Raw genomic sequence first — 19,622 nt, forward strand, 5'->3', positions numbered from 1 at the left:
ATGTGTCTCTAGCCTTAAAAACCCACTCACTACATAATAGAGAAAAACTTATAAAATTGTGGTCCCTTGAGAACCCTTATAAATATTTGATTTGGAGCCCACTCTACGAGTAAATTTTGAAAATAATGTAAATATGATTTCACTACATTTATCAGTATGGTATTTTGTATTGTAATAACCTGACATATCTTCTTTAAATTCCAACAATTCTTATTGAATTTCAATTATTCAAGAAGAAATTGGGTCCATGCTACCAAAACATATTATTTTTTACGTCCTTAAGGTAGAACATTTGTTTGGAATACCACCACATAAATACTCCTATAACATGCATGAATTTTAGGTTCAAAATACTTAGATATATATTTTTTCTAATACCGCAAATGACACTCAATTTGGAGCTCACAATATTCAAATACGACTATTTGACTAAAACCACATGTTTAATCCTAGTTTGAGGAATAAACAAAGCCATTGATTTGTATAACTTGAAATTTTAAAATATGTGAAATAGATTCTAAATTATTTTATTCATTGTACTTTGTTCCTTCCTTTGTCAACTCTAAAATTTACATGCAATTTTAATGATTAAAAAAAAAGGAGAAATAGGTAAGATGGTTTGTTTGAAGGAGATAAATCAATAATTGTTCCCTTTAATACTAAATGCTATGGACAAAATAGACAATAATCATAACATATCTGATTTATTAATAAAGAGTGAATTAATAAAAATTATATTGAAGGGAGAAACCTCTTATTACAAGATATCAAATGCCCTTAGATACGACAAACTTCCAAATTAATCATCTTGATGTATATAGGAGAAAAAGAGAGCTAGAAAAACATAAAAGGACAACACAAATAAAATTAATCTAATGATAATAAATGAGGGCTATGATTAGGGACTTAACATATTTAATCACTAAGAGTGCACGGCCATAAGAGGACAACTAATTGGTGAAGGTGGGGACTAACATTATAGCTGCCACTAGGGTTTGATCCCTTAAAGAGGTGGTTGGAAAACACCTACATGGAGTTTGTTGATTAGGATATACACCATTTCCGTTAAGTTATATTGGTTAAGTGGTACATGCCCCAACATGATTATATAAAAGTATCAACCACTTAAAATGTGATTGATTCCCAAAGTTTTTCATAAGAATATTTCTCAAGTTTCCTACTAACTGTGCACTTTTAGGGTCCACAACTAAACAACCAAATATGCTTGTATTATAATTAGTCGAAGAAAAACGTGTGTAGAATGTGAATGGGAATCTCAAACGTACTCAAAATGCTATATACAATACTTGGTTGGAGGATGCAAATGGGTTTGGACTCAAGCACTAACCCCATATCAATAGTGAACCTTTGATTTGAATTTTAATTAACTTTTAATATTAACCCTTAAAGTTAACAATGACTTTATCTTTACTTACATGTTATTTTTAAGAAAGATCATAAATTCATGAAGATTGGTGATAAAGTTTTTTTGGTTACTGTGGTGTGACTCGAAAGAAGATAGATGAACAAATAAATGACAACATCAACAAACAAAATTATGAATCTTCCTCTATCTGCTTTTGATTGGTGATAGAATCAAACAAATTAAAAAGACAAAATTAGAATGTTTTCCAGTTGTTAACACACTTACCCATTTATTTTTTTCCATCTCACTCTCTCTCACATGAACCATGTACATCTTTCTCCTATGCTCCTTGAGTTAAAACTTTATAAGTTTAAAGATTAACTTTTATTAATGAATAAGTAGACTAATTTTAAAATTATTAACTTTAAAATTGTAATTTTTAATATTAAATTTAAATTATTTATATAATTAATAATAATTTAATGACTATTAAAATCATAATTATAACCTTTATTTATTTTTCTTAATTTATAAATAACTTGTATTAAGATTAAACACAAAACTTTTATTTTCATCTCTCAATCACAAAGGTGAAAATTTGCATTACACCCTTAATTCAATAAATTATACCATCCTTCAAATGCACATATTTACTTTTAAACTTACTTTCATTACATTAATTTATTTATTTCTAACATTATTCACACAAATTTATTAATGAACTATATAATTTTATAAATTATCATATTGATTTAAGTGATTAGTGAAAATTGTAGATTCCTTTATTTAATTTATAAAAAGGTTATATAATTATTTAAGAGGCTTGTACCTTGGGAAAATCCATTACTAATGTACTTGTATATGCACCATATGCAGCATGAAGAAGATCGTTGCGAGGTATATGAATTTTTCAAACGAAAGTGAAAGTGGAGCTCCTTTTCAATTGGAAGCTCGTGTAAGTCTTACTTTCTTAACTATAAAATTTCTAAAGTGACCAAAGAGAAAAAGAGATTTAAAAAGTATTGAAGGAAGGGGAAAATTCATTTTTAACATATTTTTTCATTTTTCTATTTTATATATATATAATTTAATTTTTTTAATAATTTTCTTAAAATATTTTATTAATACATTATATTTACAAGTTTTACTTTAAAAATTAAGCTTTTAGTGCAACCTTTACCAACAATAAAGGGAATTATATTGGAATATGAAAAATCTAAGACACCTATATATTGGAGTAAGAAAAATCTAAGACACCTTGTATTAGAATTTAAGTAACAAAAAGAATAAGAAAGAGAATTGGTTTAGGCCAAGTCTAATTTAGTGAATTAAGTTAAACTTATGTTGGTTATTGAATTTGTTAATATAATTTGGTTTTGACTCATTAAATGTTAGAGACAAAAGAAACACAAAACATATTAAGGAAATTATATTTTGCTAACACCATTCATCCTCATTAATGATTATTAAAGAGCCACCTATGAAATGCCACTTGACAAGTTCTGCTCTTCATGTCTAGGAAGGTTGATTCCCCAAATGTGGCCTAGAGCCACTCAAGAATTAAATAAGTGGCTTAAGGATTCAACTATTCTTGTCAAATGGATCGAAAGAATCTATCTCCTCAAAATCACACTTATTGATAAATAGATAGGTTATGCATTAGAACATAGGGTTTCTACATTATTGATGAATGTTGGAGCAAACCTCTAAGCCTTTAGTACCCCTAGAATGAAGGGCCACTCAACCTAGTCATATGTCTTTTCAAAGTAATTTTTGATGAATAGAACCTATAGGCTAGAAGAACATGTCCATTTCATGCCCTCCCAAACAATAATAACATTATGAAGATTGTATCATGCTTGGATGAACCTTGTCCACTTAAGGTAGTTGATTTAAGGAAAAATGGGCTTCAACCATAGTGCAAGGGCTCTGGCCAAGAATTTTTGCAAAGTGTTGAGTAGAGTAATATGTCAATAGTTGGTGATGATCTCAAGGTTCCTCTACCATATCAAGGCTAGCTCATAGAAGGCTAGTGTTAAGTCAAAAGCCCTTTATTTTTCATCAAAAATCTTAGAGGGAACCACATCAATAATTTTTTGGATGCTCTCTCGTAGCTCTAAGGATATACCCTAGGGTTGTAAAACCCTTTGGTAGTTCCCAAAATCTCATGTTCAATCACCTCTTACTTCATCATCTAAGCTAAGGAGGTTTTGAGGGAGAATATGGTTTCCTTGACTTATTTGGTGACTAGGGATTTCGAAAAGGATTTGGTTGGCATGTTTCCCTACTTGATCTAGTGTCTCTATACACATAATTGTATCCCTCTTACTCGACAAACATATTCAACATATAGTAGATGACATAACCTAACCACCCTAGTTTTCTTTGACCATCCATTATAACCCTTATATGATTCCTTTGAACTTTCTACACATAGTATAGTTTTGTTCCTAATGTATTTTAGAAATATGCCACTCGTAGCCCCGAAAAAATGCTACCATGTTGGAGTTGGCACCTTTTAATAGGTGATCTACCTAGAGCCCTTGCATGGTTGGGATATTAAGTTTTACATATTAGGGATGTAGATTGAACATCTAGGGCTTATGGGGTGGGAAACATTTAGAATGTAACAAGTTCAAGCCATGCAAGTTTTCTCAACTCCCCAAGATATAGAAACCAAAATGGGTTGGCAGTGAGAATGAGTAGAAGTGCCCTCCATATGGACATGATTATGGCTCCCAAATGGATTAAAAAAAAGGTAGCCATGCAAAAAAAAATAGCCCTATCTAGCCATTAATAATCTTCTCAATACGTTTGTAGAAGTTGGTTAAAGTGAACTAAAGCTTTTATGAATCATTTTTCCTCTTATGGTTAGGGTTCAAAATCCCATGGAAAACTTTCAGAGCAAGTCAGGTTGCTCTCTTTCAAGCTTGGAGGTGCACATGAAGTGTCGATTTGATTACAATGGTCTTCATATTCCACCATGTTAAATTCAATAACTATAATCCAAGGGGTATTAGGGGGGTAATCAACCATATAATGCTAAAAGGTTGAATCCTCTTAAACATCATGAAAGTCATATACATTGGCTAATCCTAAAATCATACCTTCTAAATTGAGAAAAATCCATACAAGACAATCATTATGGTCTGCATCACACCCATGACATTGTTAACCAATTAAGAAGAAACAAGGATAAAGACCCCACTTTTCCATTCACTATGATCAAAGCGAAAAAACAAATTACCTCCATCTAAATAATTGATAGGGAAATACAAAACACAAAACCCACAATTTTGACTTCTTATATATAAAGAATGTTTGTCCTGCCCAATGACATCATTACTTGGTGAATAATGTGTTGTTTGTCAAGCTTGTTGATGCCCTAGACGTTCCAATATGTCACTTTCATTAGTAACTAATGTCTAGCAGTTCCATTTCATTATCCTCAAAGATACTTAGAGAGCCAATTGCATTACATATCTCAAGACTACTAGAAAATAAGTGTTCCCTGATGGTTTTCATATGATGTTTGGAATGGATAATGATCTCTTGTGTATCTTTAATTCCCTACAATTGTAAGAGCAATAGTGATGAGAAAGAGTGATCATTGTGTACTCTCCTTTGATAGCTCTCTAAAGAGGCCTTAGAAGCATTGGAGGTACCTAATGGCTAGATTTGGTCATAGAAGAGGCAAGTTAGCAACCAACAAGTAAGTATATGTGACCTTTGTAGGTTGGATTTTGGCCACATGGTCCCTTTTCTCCTTCTACATGACTTTCATCCAAGTGTTGTTACTCACTATGAGAGCTTGAAAAGCTTGCATGGTGAGGGTTGTTCGAGTGGGCGAAGTTGCCGTAACATTTTTCTAGGTCATGAGTGAATAATATCTTGGAATAGACAATCATGGATTTAAAAATTAAAGTAAGTATTGTGAAGGTTAATGTACTAGACTGGTTAGTGATGGATATGGCTACCAACTTGAATGTAGAAAAATTCCTTGATACTTGAAGAAGATGACTCTTACACAAATGTGGTCCTATAACATGGGGCTAATTTTTTTTGGGCTATTCATAAATGACTTATCCTAGAGGGGTGACAATGCATTCGATAGTCGGCCAAAATTGCATGGGTGAGCCGTTGAAGTCTATCTAGACTTGGTAGGTCATTTGGCCTTCACAGTTAGTCAAAAGTTAGGATAACACTAGTTTAGGACTAGCAAAGTGCTCTTGAAAATCCATGGGTCGAACCCTCAAACTTCTTAGACATGTGTAGGGTTACTAACTAGAACAAGAAAACCCCTTGGTTAGGTTGCACGTGTGGACACATTTCTAGGTTAAGGCTCCTAAGTCCTATTGATCTAGTGCTTGGTAATTTCTTTGAGAGGCCCTTAACCCACAAAGTATCACAAAATGGAACCTACTAAAATTAAATCATAGAAACAATCATACTCAACATAAGAAACTTCAATATTAGGTTTCAGGAGAGGGTCATCATTATTCCTTGGTGTATCTTTGGAATGAACTTTTAGGGACCCTTAGCTGCCATCATAAGTCATAGGTTTAGAGAGAATATTATGTAGAATAAGGTAAAATTAAGGAAGGCTATCATGTGTCACCTTATTGCAAAATTATTCTTTGCATGTTAGGCTATCTAGGCCACATTCAATGCTTCTAAGACAATATGAATACTTACACATGCTAAAATATTACTATCTTCAAGCCATTAAATCACCATATATACCAAAATTCTATGGAAGCTCTACACTCTCATTTCTTCTATTATCATATCCTCACATTGATACATACATTTTTTAATTTCTATTTTAATATTCACTTACTATTATATTTTAATATTATTATTTATTCTTACGTCATGTCATTTTGTTGGACCAAAGATCACACTAAGAGGAGGGGTGAATCAATGTGGTAACAATTTTACCATTTCACAATTTTTCATAAATAAACAATTATATAACAATGAAACATAACCATTTGCGACATACCAATGAAGAACAATACATCATGAATCTATCATCACATCAACAATAAATTAGAAAGCCATCACATCATTAAAATGAGACACCAAATTTTACATAGAAACACATATGGGGGAACGACAAATTCTTCTTCTTCTTTTCTTCAATTCATTACATAGATTTGTAGGCCTCAACCTGCTAGAAGCACCCACCTCCAATATATGAGAGTTGCTACTTGCAGTAGGCTACTGTTGAAATGTGGCAACAAGAATATTCCAATTTAATTTGTCCTTGAATTAAATTGTGAATTAAAATCAAATTTAGTCTTGACAGCTACTTGGAAATAATTAATTAAGTTATTTTGACTTAATTAGTTGGAGAAATTCAAGTTAGAAGTCTTTCTGAAGTCATGCAAGAGTTATCCCTTAAATTAAGGAGATAAGATTGAGTTATGTTTGAGTTGTAATTAGTTAACTTAGTTTATTGAGTTAAGTCCAGTTAAATTAGTTCCAAACTATTTGAGGAACTAAAAGAGAGTTAATAGCCAGTTGATGCATGCATGCACTCAACTAGTGTACTCCAATTAACTGAAGATTCCCTCATCATAAACTCATGCATATCTATTTTGATAAAGACCCAGTTAAGTTAAATGTCAAGGATAGTGTACTATCAGTTGCATGTGTTTTCTTATAAAGAAAACTCATGCATGTAGAAGGAATCATTTCTTGAGGATTGCACAGTTTTGACAGTGTGTGAGATCAAGAGATCATCCACTTAGTAAATCGAGTTTTTCCACTTGGTTGAAGGAGATCATCCCAGAGGAACAACGCAAGGAAATAGGAGCTTGGATGATAGAGAGGAAGGCTTGTGAGAAGCCAAGATTGCTTGTGAGCATCTATGAGGATTGTACTGAGAGCTGGCTAGCTGTGAGAGCTAAGGCTTTGTATAATTCCTATGTATTTCCACCTTGTATGATAATACATATAGTGGGGTTTTTAGCTGAGGCTTTCCCCAAATTATTCTCATGTGTATTGTGCATTGATTATTCTTCTTCTAGTTATATTGTTCAGCTCGATCTTTAACCTTCCACAAATTGATAGTAGAATTCGGTTATAGTATTCTGCTTTGATTTATATTGCATTATCGGGTTAACCTACAGTCAGATTTTCTACATGGTATCAGAGCTGGATTTGTAGAGAATTTTCTACATGGTATCAGAGCCAAGTTTATCGGAGCTGTGAGCATTATACTGAGAAGAGAATTCGAAGTTTGAAGTTCGGGGTTGCAAGTGCAAATCAAATTTATATCATACTTCAAGGTTGGCCAATGGAGTTCTATGTATGCTTTGGAAGGTAGCTCGAATTACATAGCGTGGAAAGATAGAATGGAGGCTATATTAGAAGACAATGGCTTGAAGGAATTCATTGATCAAGAAATCCCAGAGCCAACTTCAACTAATGCACAACAATTGGCTGAGTGGAAGAAGTGTGTGGTGAAGGTGAGACAAATCATCCTTGAGGGAGTTCCAGACCATATTGTCTCGAGTCTCCATGGGAAGGATACTCCATTTTAAATGTGGAAGACATTGAAGGACCTTTACTAGAACAATAGCGACCATAGGAAATTGGCGCTCAAGGATAAGCTTTGAAGAATCAAGATGGAGAAGGGTGATACTATTTACACATATCTGAACAAGCTCACCACTTGTAGAGATGAGCTTGGCAGTGTGGGAATAACTATTATCGATGAAGATATGGTGAGCCTCGCTCTCCTTGGCCTTCCAAAGAGTTGGAATAGCTACCAGGACTCTATGAATGGAAGGAAGAAACTACCGGATTGGGAACGACTGTGGTCGGATCTCATGCAGGAGGAGATTAGGAGGAGAAAATGAGATGGTTCTTCATCCAAGGATGATGATGAAGAAAATATGGCCTTAGCAAGTAAGGCAAGGAAAGGGAAGGGGAGGCTTCCCATTCCAAATCGAATTATTCTCATGGAGGGAAGAAGGGTGACAAGTCTAAAGCGATATGCTTTAATTGTCACGAGATGGGACATTATGCGACTAATTTCCCATCGAAGAAGTCCAAGAAGGGATCCTCGGAAGGATCGGAAGGTGAGGCATTAGCCTCTCAGTTCGAAATGGACTTTACCCTCATCACATGCATGGTGTCATTGATGATGGGTTGTGTCTAGTATCTTGACAGTGGAGCCTCATTCCACATGACCGGCGATAAAAGTTTATTCAGTGCCTTGGAGGAGAAAGACCTCAAGATGCACATAGAGATGGGTGATGACGGAAGGTATAGTGTTTCAGGAGTGGGCATGATTGCTTTTTAGAGGGAGCATGGAGCTCCTATCACCTTGACAGATGTGAAGTATGTGCATGGACTGAAGAAGAACTTGGTATCGGTCATGATGTTGGAGGACAAAGGCTATGATGTTGTCTTTAGTAAAGGAAAGGTGTTCCTAAGACACATAGCCATGGGTCAGACCAAGAGGATAGGGATTCAGGTGAAGAATCTCTATAAACTAGAGGTAGATGATTGCACAACATTGAGTACGAAAGCAGGATTGGTGCAAAGCCAAGACATTGGCGAGTTGTGGCACAGACGGTTGGGCCATTTGCATCATGGGGCTTTGAGGATAATGCAACAGATATCTACAGAACTTCCCAAAGGTAAAATTGAGCAAGTTGACACATGCAAAGGTTGTACCTTGCGAAAGTACACCAAGTCTTCCTTTCATGATCGAGACAGTCGAGTGAAGGCTATCTTAGAGTGAGTTCATACTGATGTGTGTCAACCGTTCTCGACGGAATCCACTGCGAAGCAAAGGTATTTTGTGATTTTCATTGATGATTATTGTCATAAATGCTGGATTTATTTCATGTAGAAGAAGGACCAAACCTTCTCAAAGTTTCGTGAGTTCAAAGCTTTGGTCAAGAAAGAATCAACGAAGAAGATCAAGGCCTTGAGAAGCGACAATGGTGGAGAATAAGTCTCTCAATAGTTTAAGGACTTCTGTGCAGCGAAAGGAATTAAATGAGAGTTGACGACACCTCATAACCCACAGTAGAATGGGGTGGCTGAGAGGAAGAACATAACTATTGTAGGGGCGTCACGGGTGATGCTGCATGACCAAGGCCTACCACTTCACTTGTGGGCTGAGGCATGCAACACAATGGTCTATTTGTAGAATAGAAGCCTGTATCATACTTGGGATGAAGACACCAGAGGAAGCTTTCTCTGGTAAGAGACCAAATGTGGGTCATTTCAGGATCTTTGGCTCATCGGCATATTACCACGTGACAAAGGATGCACGGAAGAATCTTGAGCCGACAATAGAGTTGGGGATACTTGTGGGGTACACTAATACACCTCACAACTATCAGGTGTACTTTCCTACCAGTCAGAGGATAGTGGTTCGCAGAGATCTCAAGTTTGATGAGCAGAAGGCCATGTGAGTTTCCCTTGAGAGGGAGCTCCAACTACATGCTGTGGAGGAACTGTCGGTTCCTAAGGAGGAAGAGTCTCAGACTGATGCAGAGCAGCTGCATGCAGAGGTTCCAAGAGTGGAGACATCCACTTAAGCAGAGTCTTCCAGAGATGGACGGAAGCGCACAAGAGAAGCTAACAGATTGTTGAAGGATGCGAGAGAGAATGTGGGAGCACCATCTTCTCAGCGCAGACAGAGGAGGTCACCTGAGAGGTACACTGGATACATGGCCCTTGCTGGGGAATGTGTTGAGACCGAGCCATCTTCCTTTGAGGAAGCAGTGCAGCAGTCGATTTGGGTTGATGCTATGGTGGAGGAGTATGACTCCATAGTTCGTAACAATGTTTGGGACGTGGTTCCGAGACTAGAGAACAAGTCAGTTGTGAGTTCTCGTTGGATTTACAAGGTAAAGCAAGCTGCTAATGATGGGAGGATCATGTTGCTGCAGTATATTTTGACAGAGGAGCAAGATGCTGACATTTTGACAAAGGCATTGTCAAAGTGTAAATTCAAGTTCCATAGAGACAGGATTGGGTTAGCAGATAATCCCTTTCTTGTTGAGAGGGAGTGTTGAAATGTGGCAACAAGAATATTCCAATTTAATTTGTCCTTGAAATAAATTGTGAATAAAAATCGAATTTAGTCTTAACAACTACTTGGAAATAATTAATTAAGTTATTTTGACTTAATTAGTTGGAGAAATTCAAGTTAGAAGTCTTTCTGAAGTCATGCAAGAGTTATCCCTTAAATTAAGGAGATAAGCCTTAAATTAAGGAGATAAGATTGAGTTATATTTGAGTCGTAATTAGTTTACTCAGTTTACTGAGTTAAGTCCAGTTAAATTAGTTCCAAACTGTTTGAGGAACTAATAGAGAGTTATCAGTCAATTGATGCATGCATGCACTCAACTAGTGTACTCCAGTTAACTGAATATTCCTTCATCAGAAACTCATGCATGTCTATTCTGAGAAATACCCAGTTAAGTTAAATGCCAAGGAAAATTTACTATTAGTTGCATGTGTTTTCTTATAAAGAAAAATCATGCATGCAGAAGGAATCATTCCTTGAGGATTGTGCAATTCTGACAGTGTGTGAGATCAAGAGACCATCCACTTGGTAAATCAAGTTTTTCCACTTGGTTGAAGGAGGTCATCTCAGAGGAACAACACAAGGAAATAAGAGCTTGGAGGGCAAAGAGGAAGGCTTGTGAGAAGCCAAGATTCTCTGTGAGCATCTATGAGGATTGTACTGAGAGTTGGCTAGCTGTGAGAGCTAAGGCTTTGTATAATTCCTATGTATTTCCACCTTGTATGATAATACAGATAGTGGGGTTTTTAGCTGAGGCTTTCCCCAAAGTATTCTCATGTGTATTGTGCATTGATTCTTCTTCTTCTAGTTATATTGTTTATCTCGATCTTTAAGCTTCCGCAAATTGATAGTAGAAGTAGGTTATAGTATTCTGCTTTAATTTATATTGCACTATCGGGTTAACCTACAGTTAGATTTTCTACAACTATAACTTAATTGAGGCACAAACCTAAAAAATGTGCAAACAACAACTCACTTTAGACTACAACCTAATTGAGGCACCAACCTCGATGATGAGCAAGCTTCGGCTTGATCTAGGCTCTAATTTGATTGAGGCAACAACCTTGATGATGAGCAAGCTTTGAATATTTCTAGGCTCCAACTTGATTGAGGCACCAATCTCGATGGTGAAAAAGCTTTGACTTGATTTTGGCTGCAACCTGATTGAGTCACCGACCTTAGTGGAGAAACCCACCTCTCCCTCCAACTTCTTTTGGACCTCTTTTTAAAATATTTCAAACACTTGCTCTTCATACAATATAAATCTTCAAATTGAATAAATCGGTGCTATCATACGATTTTCATACCTTTTCTAAACTCTTTCTCCAACTTGTTCATCAATCTAGTCACATAAAACCCTTCTTAGAACCTACGTTTCAACATCAACTACAACCTTCTCATGAGTTCTCAAAACACATAGGATGGATTTTGATAATCAAAAACACATTAACCTGAATCTTCATGTCTCTAGGGTTGTTCATCAGTGAACCCTGATCAACATGCTTCTTTCGGAATCCAATTTGGACCAATAATGAGCCCCAAAACCATTTTTTTTTAAAACCATATCAACACCATACAAATATTAACCATGCTGCAAAATGGGTTATTCTGAGCGCATTTTACAAAAAAACCATTTTGCGGTCAATGAAAATTTGTAACTGTTTAACAAAATGAATAAACCAAATGTGCTAATAAACCTTCTACAAAATAATTTGATCAAGTCTAGTCATACTTGAACCCACCACCTTTGCGAACGAAATCAACACGCACAAGAAAATAATCTGAGCTATGAGTTTTAGAGTGTGACAAGTGGAGATATATGTATAATCCGAGAACTTATAACCAACATTGGTAAGGATCATCTAAGTGATGTGTTGACAAGGACCAATTCTCAGACCAACCGATCACAACCACCAACTCAGAAATCTTCTCAGTGAGGACTCATTCTTTTGATTAAAGAAGGTTGCACTGGCTCATCAAGCTTCCATCATAAAATTGACACTGGGCTGATCATTGGTTCATGATATTTTAACACAAATTTTGACCCCAATGGGGATTCATTCCTATGATAAATACCACAAATGACTTCCATAGACAGGCCACTACCACTGGCTTGCTAGAGTTCCTATTGGGGACTCACTCCTCCGATCAATATTTCATACAACTTTCACGGGCCAATCTCTACCACCGATTCATGGAGCCAACACTGGCTGCCTCTAGATCTTAGAGTTATGACTTAGACAGACCACTGCTATTGGCTCTCAACTTTCATGAATAGACAATTACCACTGACTCTTATGACTTCCACAGACCACTGTCATTGGCTCTCGGAGCTACAACTTCCACAGACCACTGCCACTAGCTCTAAGAGCTACAACTTATATGAAAATACTACTGCTACCAGCTCTTCGGCTTATGATATATATATATATATATATATATATATATATACACACACACACACACACACACATACCGCTATCACTATCACTAGCTCTCGGACTCAATACAAACCAGTGTTACTAGCTCTCTAGAGCTACAACCACAAATTGATCACTGTTACCAGCTCTCCAAGGCTACGACTTTCTCACTGGCTCGAAAATAAACAATATAATAGAAAAATCCTTGCCACTAGCTCTAGTTCAACGTAAAAAATACAAGCAACTTCCGTAGACAAGTCTTTACCACTGGCTATGGTTCGACGAAAAAACAACTTCCACAAACAAAATTTGAATCTCAAAGAAAATACTTCATATGATATTCAATTAATGGTCCGATGTATCAATTGAACGAAGATCTTATATATATATATATATATATATATATATATATATATATATATATGGTTGTGGTCCCAAGTTTGCATGGGCCGATATATGACCAATGCATATTAAACGTTTAATGTTTGCACTATGGCCCTTTGGGCTCAACCCCCCAAATTATCATATGCCCGACCAAGTAACCGTTGCCTTATTCATTGTGCTATGGCATTTCAGGCACAACTCCTAAGCTCCATATGACGATGCACATAACCAAGGCCTTAACATTTGTCCATGGCCATTTGGGCCTAGCCCCTCAAGCTACCATATGACCGTGTATGTGACTGAGTCCCAATGGTCACTGGTCCTCTATATGATGAAATCAACATGTTGTCATCATGTTGTGTGGTAGCCTATGAGGGGTGCCACGTGTCTCCTTATTTTGGTTGATTGACCATTTGAACATTTCCATATGGACATGCCATGTGGGAGTCACTAGAGGGGTCACATTGGTTGTTGATGTCATCATATCTTATGAACCAAACAATGCCATGTATCATACTGAAATTGTCTCACCTCTGTCTAGTTAGATTGTGCCATGTGTCATAATGGGATTGGCCACTATGGCGGGGTTGCGTCTAGTTAACTAGTGCACATGTTGGTATGTATCCACTGTACGATCTGGGAAGGATGTTCGAACATTAACTTTGCTAAACAACATGCTAGTTTGAACATCATCCACTGTGGATCTACCAAAAGTTAAGCAATGTTTAATGAATTAATGTTATTATGTTTTTACATTACCGTTTCAAGCCCTCAAATAGATGTTGATCTTCAACTAGCCATAACTTCTCATCTATGAGGAGTTTTTCAAAGTGAGATGTATTGTTGGAAAGACCTCGACCAAGACTACCCAACCATGCTATTTGTAGGGTCATTAGGGCATCATAACCTTGTAAAAAACTCAATAAACTTCAACCTTCCTTTGACATCACTTGATGAAGGCATGCAAGATATCTAGCTATCATATTGCTTTCTTTGGCCCACGAACGAAACTATTACTATCTTGGACATCCCCCTTGACATCAATGGCACTTGTTGTCATCAAAGACTGAAGAGGCCTTTGTCAATCGTGTATGAATGGAATACGGGTCCAAAGGTAGGGTCAGAAAGGGTTAACACTATGTGCAACACAATATATCTTCTATTTACTTTTATTATTTCCATGATGTAAATTTAATTTAAGAATTAGTTTTTCTACCAAGAAAAATATATTTCAACGTACTAGCTATACTTGAAATTTCAACTAGCTAGCTATACTATCTATGTTTCAACTCAATTGACAATCTCCATGATATGAAGTATTATTAAACAATGAAATTTGATTTGACTATTAAAAACTGTTAAAGCTTACATATCCTATTTGAATGTACATAACCCACCTCTAACTGTAATTTAAAAAAAAATAAAGAAAGAAAGAAAAAAGAGGAAAGAAGGAAGAAAAAATAAGAAGAGATACTCTTAACCATTAAACAAATACTTAAATTTAATTAAGTTGATATGAATTCAGTAGCTTCACCAACTTTGTTACACAAGGGTTATAGTTCAAGTTGGATTTAATTGTTATATGATGTCTCTGATTATGCTTACCTATTAGCAATTGTCCAATTGAATCTTGCATGATTTTAAATATTAACATGACTCGGGAAATGTGAGAAATTTTGATCAGGCAGATCAAAGTGAGTTGGCAGAGCTGAAAAAGCAATGTGAAGAGCTCGACCGTATGTGCAGGTAAGAGAAATAAATCATTCCTCAAGTTTGATTACTTGTTGCCATCAATTTTTTTTGATGAACTACATATGATCCTTTGAAATAGTTATCTCATTTCTTCCATTACCGTTTGTTTCAGGCAAATGACTGGCTCTGACCTTGAAGATATCACATTGGAAAATTTACAGAAGTTGCAGGAAAAACTTGAAATGGGATTGAGATCTGCTCGCCTCAGAGAGGTAGCTACGAGAGCTTGTTTATGTGAATGTTATGATATTTGATATTAAGATTAACTTATGATAAACCATTTTTTATTTTGTTTATTCAGCGTGAATTGCTTCAGAAACAAATGGATGGGGCGCAACGAATGGTGAGTACTCCACACTGTTTTTTATTTCTTTTGACTTTCTCAGTTATAAAACCATTTTCGTAGGTAAGAATGAGACTTTCTGTACTATTCGTTATAAACATGCAAAAAAAAAATGTTACTGCTGCAGAAAAATTTATGTATCAAACCATTATCCAAACTGCTAAACCCCGTCGTATTACATGTGCATTGTGCATTGATTTTGCATTAAACCACGACAGTAGCTTAGCATTTCTACTCTGTAGAATATGATCATATGTATATTTACAGTGATTATTTTATTTATTATATTTTCTTGGGATAAACACTCACGGAAGATATTGTAACCTTTTAGCATAGAATGCCTTAACAGAAAGTGATTACTTATAAAGAAACACAGTGCATCAACTTTAAAGAGAAAACAGTCTTATTCTACTCTATAAAATATGATGTCATATATGTTTAAAATTATTACTTTTATTACAAACAAAAATATGATCATATGCATATTTAAAGTAATTACTTATCTACAAAGGGCATCAACTGGGGAGGAAAAAGAAGAATAGGTTAAGTTTATGTTATTTTAAAAAAATCATGATTTAAGAGAAATTTTTCGGCATAAATCACAAGATAAAACATTTGTTGACGCGTTTCGAACCAACTAGTGTTTTATCTTGTGATTTATGCCGAAGAATTTCTCTTAAATTTGATATGGATCACAGAATCCTCAATTCAACAAAAATCATGATTATTAAAAAACACTATAAATATTTAAACATTAGTCTTATTTAGATATATAAAGATCATTGTTATTAAAAAGATGATAAATTCAATTTTTTAAAACTGATTTGATAAAGGGAAACAGAAGAATAGGTTAAGGTTATTATAGCATTATATATTATTTAGTAAGTTTTAGTAAAGAAGTTTGAGTAAAGCGCGTTGATATAAATATTTAAATTTAATAGAAATATTAAGAATAAGTGTTAGATTAATTCAAGGTTTTATAAGGGGTTTGTTCGATGTTGAAATTTTTTTTTGAGAGTAAATAGGATATAACGTTTCATTAGAGTTGAGTAAAATAAATATGGTGGTTATTCAATGTAATGTAGATTAGGTTTATAATATTATTTATTATTATATAAGTTTTTATTAGATAAAAAGTATTTAATATATGTAATATGACTTCATTAAAGAAGGTTTATTAAGTTATTAGTATTTGGTATTTATAAGTAAAGATGGAGTCATATTATTGAACATATATGGGAATATTGTTATATTGGAGCTTACCATATTGGGAGGTTACTCAAGTACAGAGGAGGAGATATACTTACCAGGTAGTGTTACACGCTTATTAGTGTATTATAACGTTCTCTACTATCTCCATTGTTGTTATAGATTCGTTTGACTTCTTTCCACTTTTGAGGGGAATTGAGGGGTAGTGCCTCTTGTGGCAAACAATAAGCAACTTATGTTTTGCCCAATTCTATTCCTCCCTAAAGTATTTTCTATGAATTGAATAAAGGTAGATGAATCATAGAATGATCATTAGCTCAACCTAGATTTGATATAAAATGTCCCTAAGAGTTATATGTGATGTTGAATCGGAAAATACCTTTTCTCTTGAACATATAATTGTGATTTAGGAAAAAATATTGACTTGGATGATATAGGAGATGATGAGAGAATTCCAAGAGATTCACCTACAAAATTAGCCTCAAACAAACCTAGTACCAAAATAAGTATCATTGTTTTTCTTTCTAGCTAAAAGAAAATATCCAAATCCCTAAGTTCTATTGGTGCTCTATTGATGCTCAAAATTGTTAAGATCGAGCTCCAATAGCCAATCTATCATGGAATTACACTCCTACCCAAAATTTTCTTTACTTTTAGTACCTAAGGTCTTACAACATTGCCTTTCCTTAGCCACATTGGCTTGGCCAACCTACATGTACTATAACCAAGCTATGCCTCTCACTTAAGTTGTACCCATAACTACACCTTAATCCATAGTGTGTTAGATTGCAATCAATTTCAACACAAGCAAGTTCAACCAACACTAGGCACACATTGAACTATGACCTTGGCCAACCTATGACTACTACAACCAAGCTACATCTCTTCACTTAAGTGTTTCCCATAACTCTACTTTTAGCTATAGTGTGTTAAATTACAACCAACTTCAACACAAGCAAGCTCAAACAACACTAGAAACACATTCAACTATGACCTTAAACTATCCCAACAATAGTTTTATACTTAGTCAATAATTTTACTTAACCAACATGCATTACAAGGAACAATAACATTCAACAGCATAAAGAGTCCATAACACAAATGTACAGGCAAATTATTAACTTTATTTGTATGAATAATGTCACAACATACAACAATGGAGTGTTTCTTTGAGTTTGCAACTCTATATATAATGAGGATTCTTTTACACTTAGCTAATTAGTCTACTTAACCAACATGCATTGCAAGGAACAATAACATTCAACAACATAAAGTTTTCACAACACAAGTGTATAGGAAAATTCCTTAGCTTTATTTCCATGAATAATGTTTCAAGATACAACAATGGAGTCTTGCTTCTTGCTTGCAACTTTATTAAATATTGCAACGTTTCCTACTACCTACTGCTCAACAAAATTGCATAATCTAATCTTTTGAAAAATCCATAGGCTTGCTTCATATAGCTACCAACTCTTCCTTAGTTCAGTCCAATAGTATCAAGTCCTCCACTATGCTAACCTTAAACTTAGCACAATCATAGAGCTCCTTGTCCACTCTTTTGTGAATGACTAAACTTGACTATCTTATTTAGCATTTTGAGGCATCCTCCTTATATAAGAGATATTGCCTTAGCTATTTCCTCAAGATAAAGTTGCTTATAACACACTCCATGCAAAAGTGGACCCAACATATCATTTGTCTATTCACTTTGGTTATATGTTTTGAAGGGTGGCGTGTGCTCATCAATTTCTTATGCCCAATGATGCCTTAATATTCAATGACTTATGTCAATGTGCCCATGAGTCCAATGATCATGCATCAAATAGTTATAATCCCAGGTAATGTAATTCCCATCCCCTTGGTTCTGCATGCTACCTAAGGCACCAAAGTCTATATAGCTACCCAATTGTGTTTGTCAATCTAAGTGCGCTTGCTTATAGTCAATTCCATTTTTTCCTACATTAGCAAATCTCTTCATCAAGCTTCCCTTGGCATGTCAAACCAGTATGCAAGGCTACCTAATTGTTTGTGAAATTCCCTACCATTGTGCGAGGGTATGTGATAAGTTTGAGGAATCCCTTTCTATCATGTAAAGGTGCCTAATCCAACTCATCCACTAACTAGCCTACTATTGCATCCATCCATGCTTTCCAATGAGTGCCAACGCGATCATGCTGTAAAGGTCCTTTAAACCATTAAATACTAGGGCCTTACATCCTACCTCACGTAAAATCGTTGTCATCCTTGACAAAATATCCAAGAACTCATTGTCCTCCACAAATTGTTGCTCAAATTCAATACATACATCCATTGTTAATTCCTTCAACCATTATATAATTCCATTGCTAGAATCAATGTGAAAAAATGTGCTTCTACTCCATTTTTGCCAAGCACTACTTCCTAGATGCCTATGTTAATGTTGTTTCCTCTTGTTACTACTACAACTCAACCTTTACTAAGAAGGTCATACAATTGGGATACCACTGCGATTGAGCTATCTAATGCTGCTATTTTTTGTGGTTGCAAATCAACCTTTACTAAGAAGGTCATAAAATTGGTTGTTGTTGTTGTTACTGCTACAATCTAAGTATGTAGTGCTACTGCATCGACTATAACTCATCCTTCACTAAGAATGATATAAAATGTTTTAAGCCCTATATAAGCCCCACGTTAACCTTAAAACCCATTATTAATCCCTATATATTAATTGATTACATTTATATTGTTATATTGTCATGTAGCATAAAACCTTTCATGGTCCCATTTTATTATAATTGTATGCTTTGTCTCCTTATATACATTAATGAGACATACTCTTAGGATTACCAAATATTGTCTTATACATTGTATCCATTAGAAAATGAGGTTACCCCTTGAAGTGGATTGTAATTATTGGTTTCTTATCATTTCTAAAATGTAAGCTTCATAAAATTTGGTTAAAAAACATACAAACCAAGGGTTTTGTTGCTTCAAATAGGTCATCATGGTATTTTCACTGTAACTTTTTTTTCTAGAACATTTCAGATGGTGAAATTTTGAGTGTATCGAGAAGTGATTTTGGAAAACATATGGTAAAATTTTTATTTT

At 35.0% G+C, this 19,622-nt stretch overlaps 1 protein-coding gene across 1 annotated transcript in view; it reads left to right on the top strand.

The window, feature by feature from the left end:
- The first annotated feature begins 2,243 nt into the window (after positions 1-2,243).
- LOC149139988 (MADS-box transcription factor 23-like) overlaps positions 2,244-19,622 on the top strand; it is a 129,367-nt gene continuing 111,988 nt past the window's right edge. Inside the window, exons 1-4 of the mRNA XM_089447803.1 lie at positions 2,244-2,321; positions 14,916-14,977; positions 15,096-15,195; positions 15,285-15,326. Of these exons, the coding sequence (XP_089303929.1) occupies positions 2,244-2,321; positions 14,916-14,977; positions 15,096-15,195; positions 15,285-15,326 (282 nt within the window). The remainder of the gene's footprint in view (positions 2,322-14,915; positions 14,978-15,095; positions 15,196-15,284; positions 15,327-19,622) is intronic.

The sequence above is a fragment of the Pinus tabuliformis genome, chromosome X, assembly GCF_031772625.1.
Source record: "Pinus tabuliformis cultivar Carrire ecotype Pingquan chromosome X, CPIR1, whole genome shotgun sequence".
In the NCBI taxonomy this organism is placed as follows: domain Eukaryota; kingdom Viridiplantae; phylum Streptophyta; class Pinopsida; order Pinales; family Pinaceae; genus Pinus; species Pinus tabuliformis.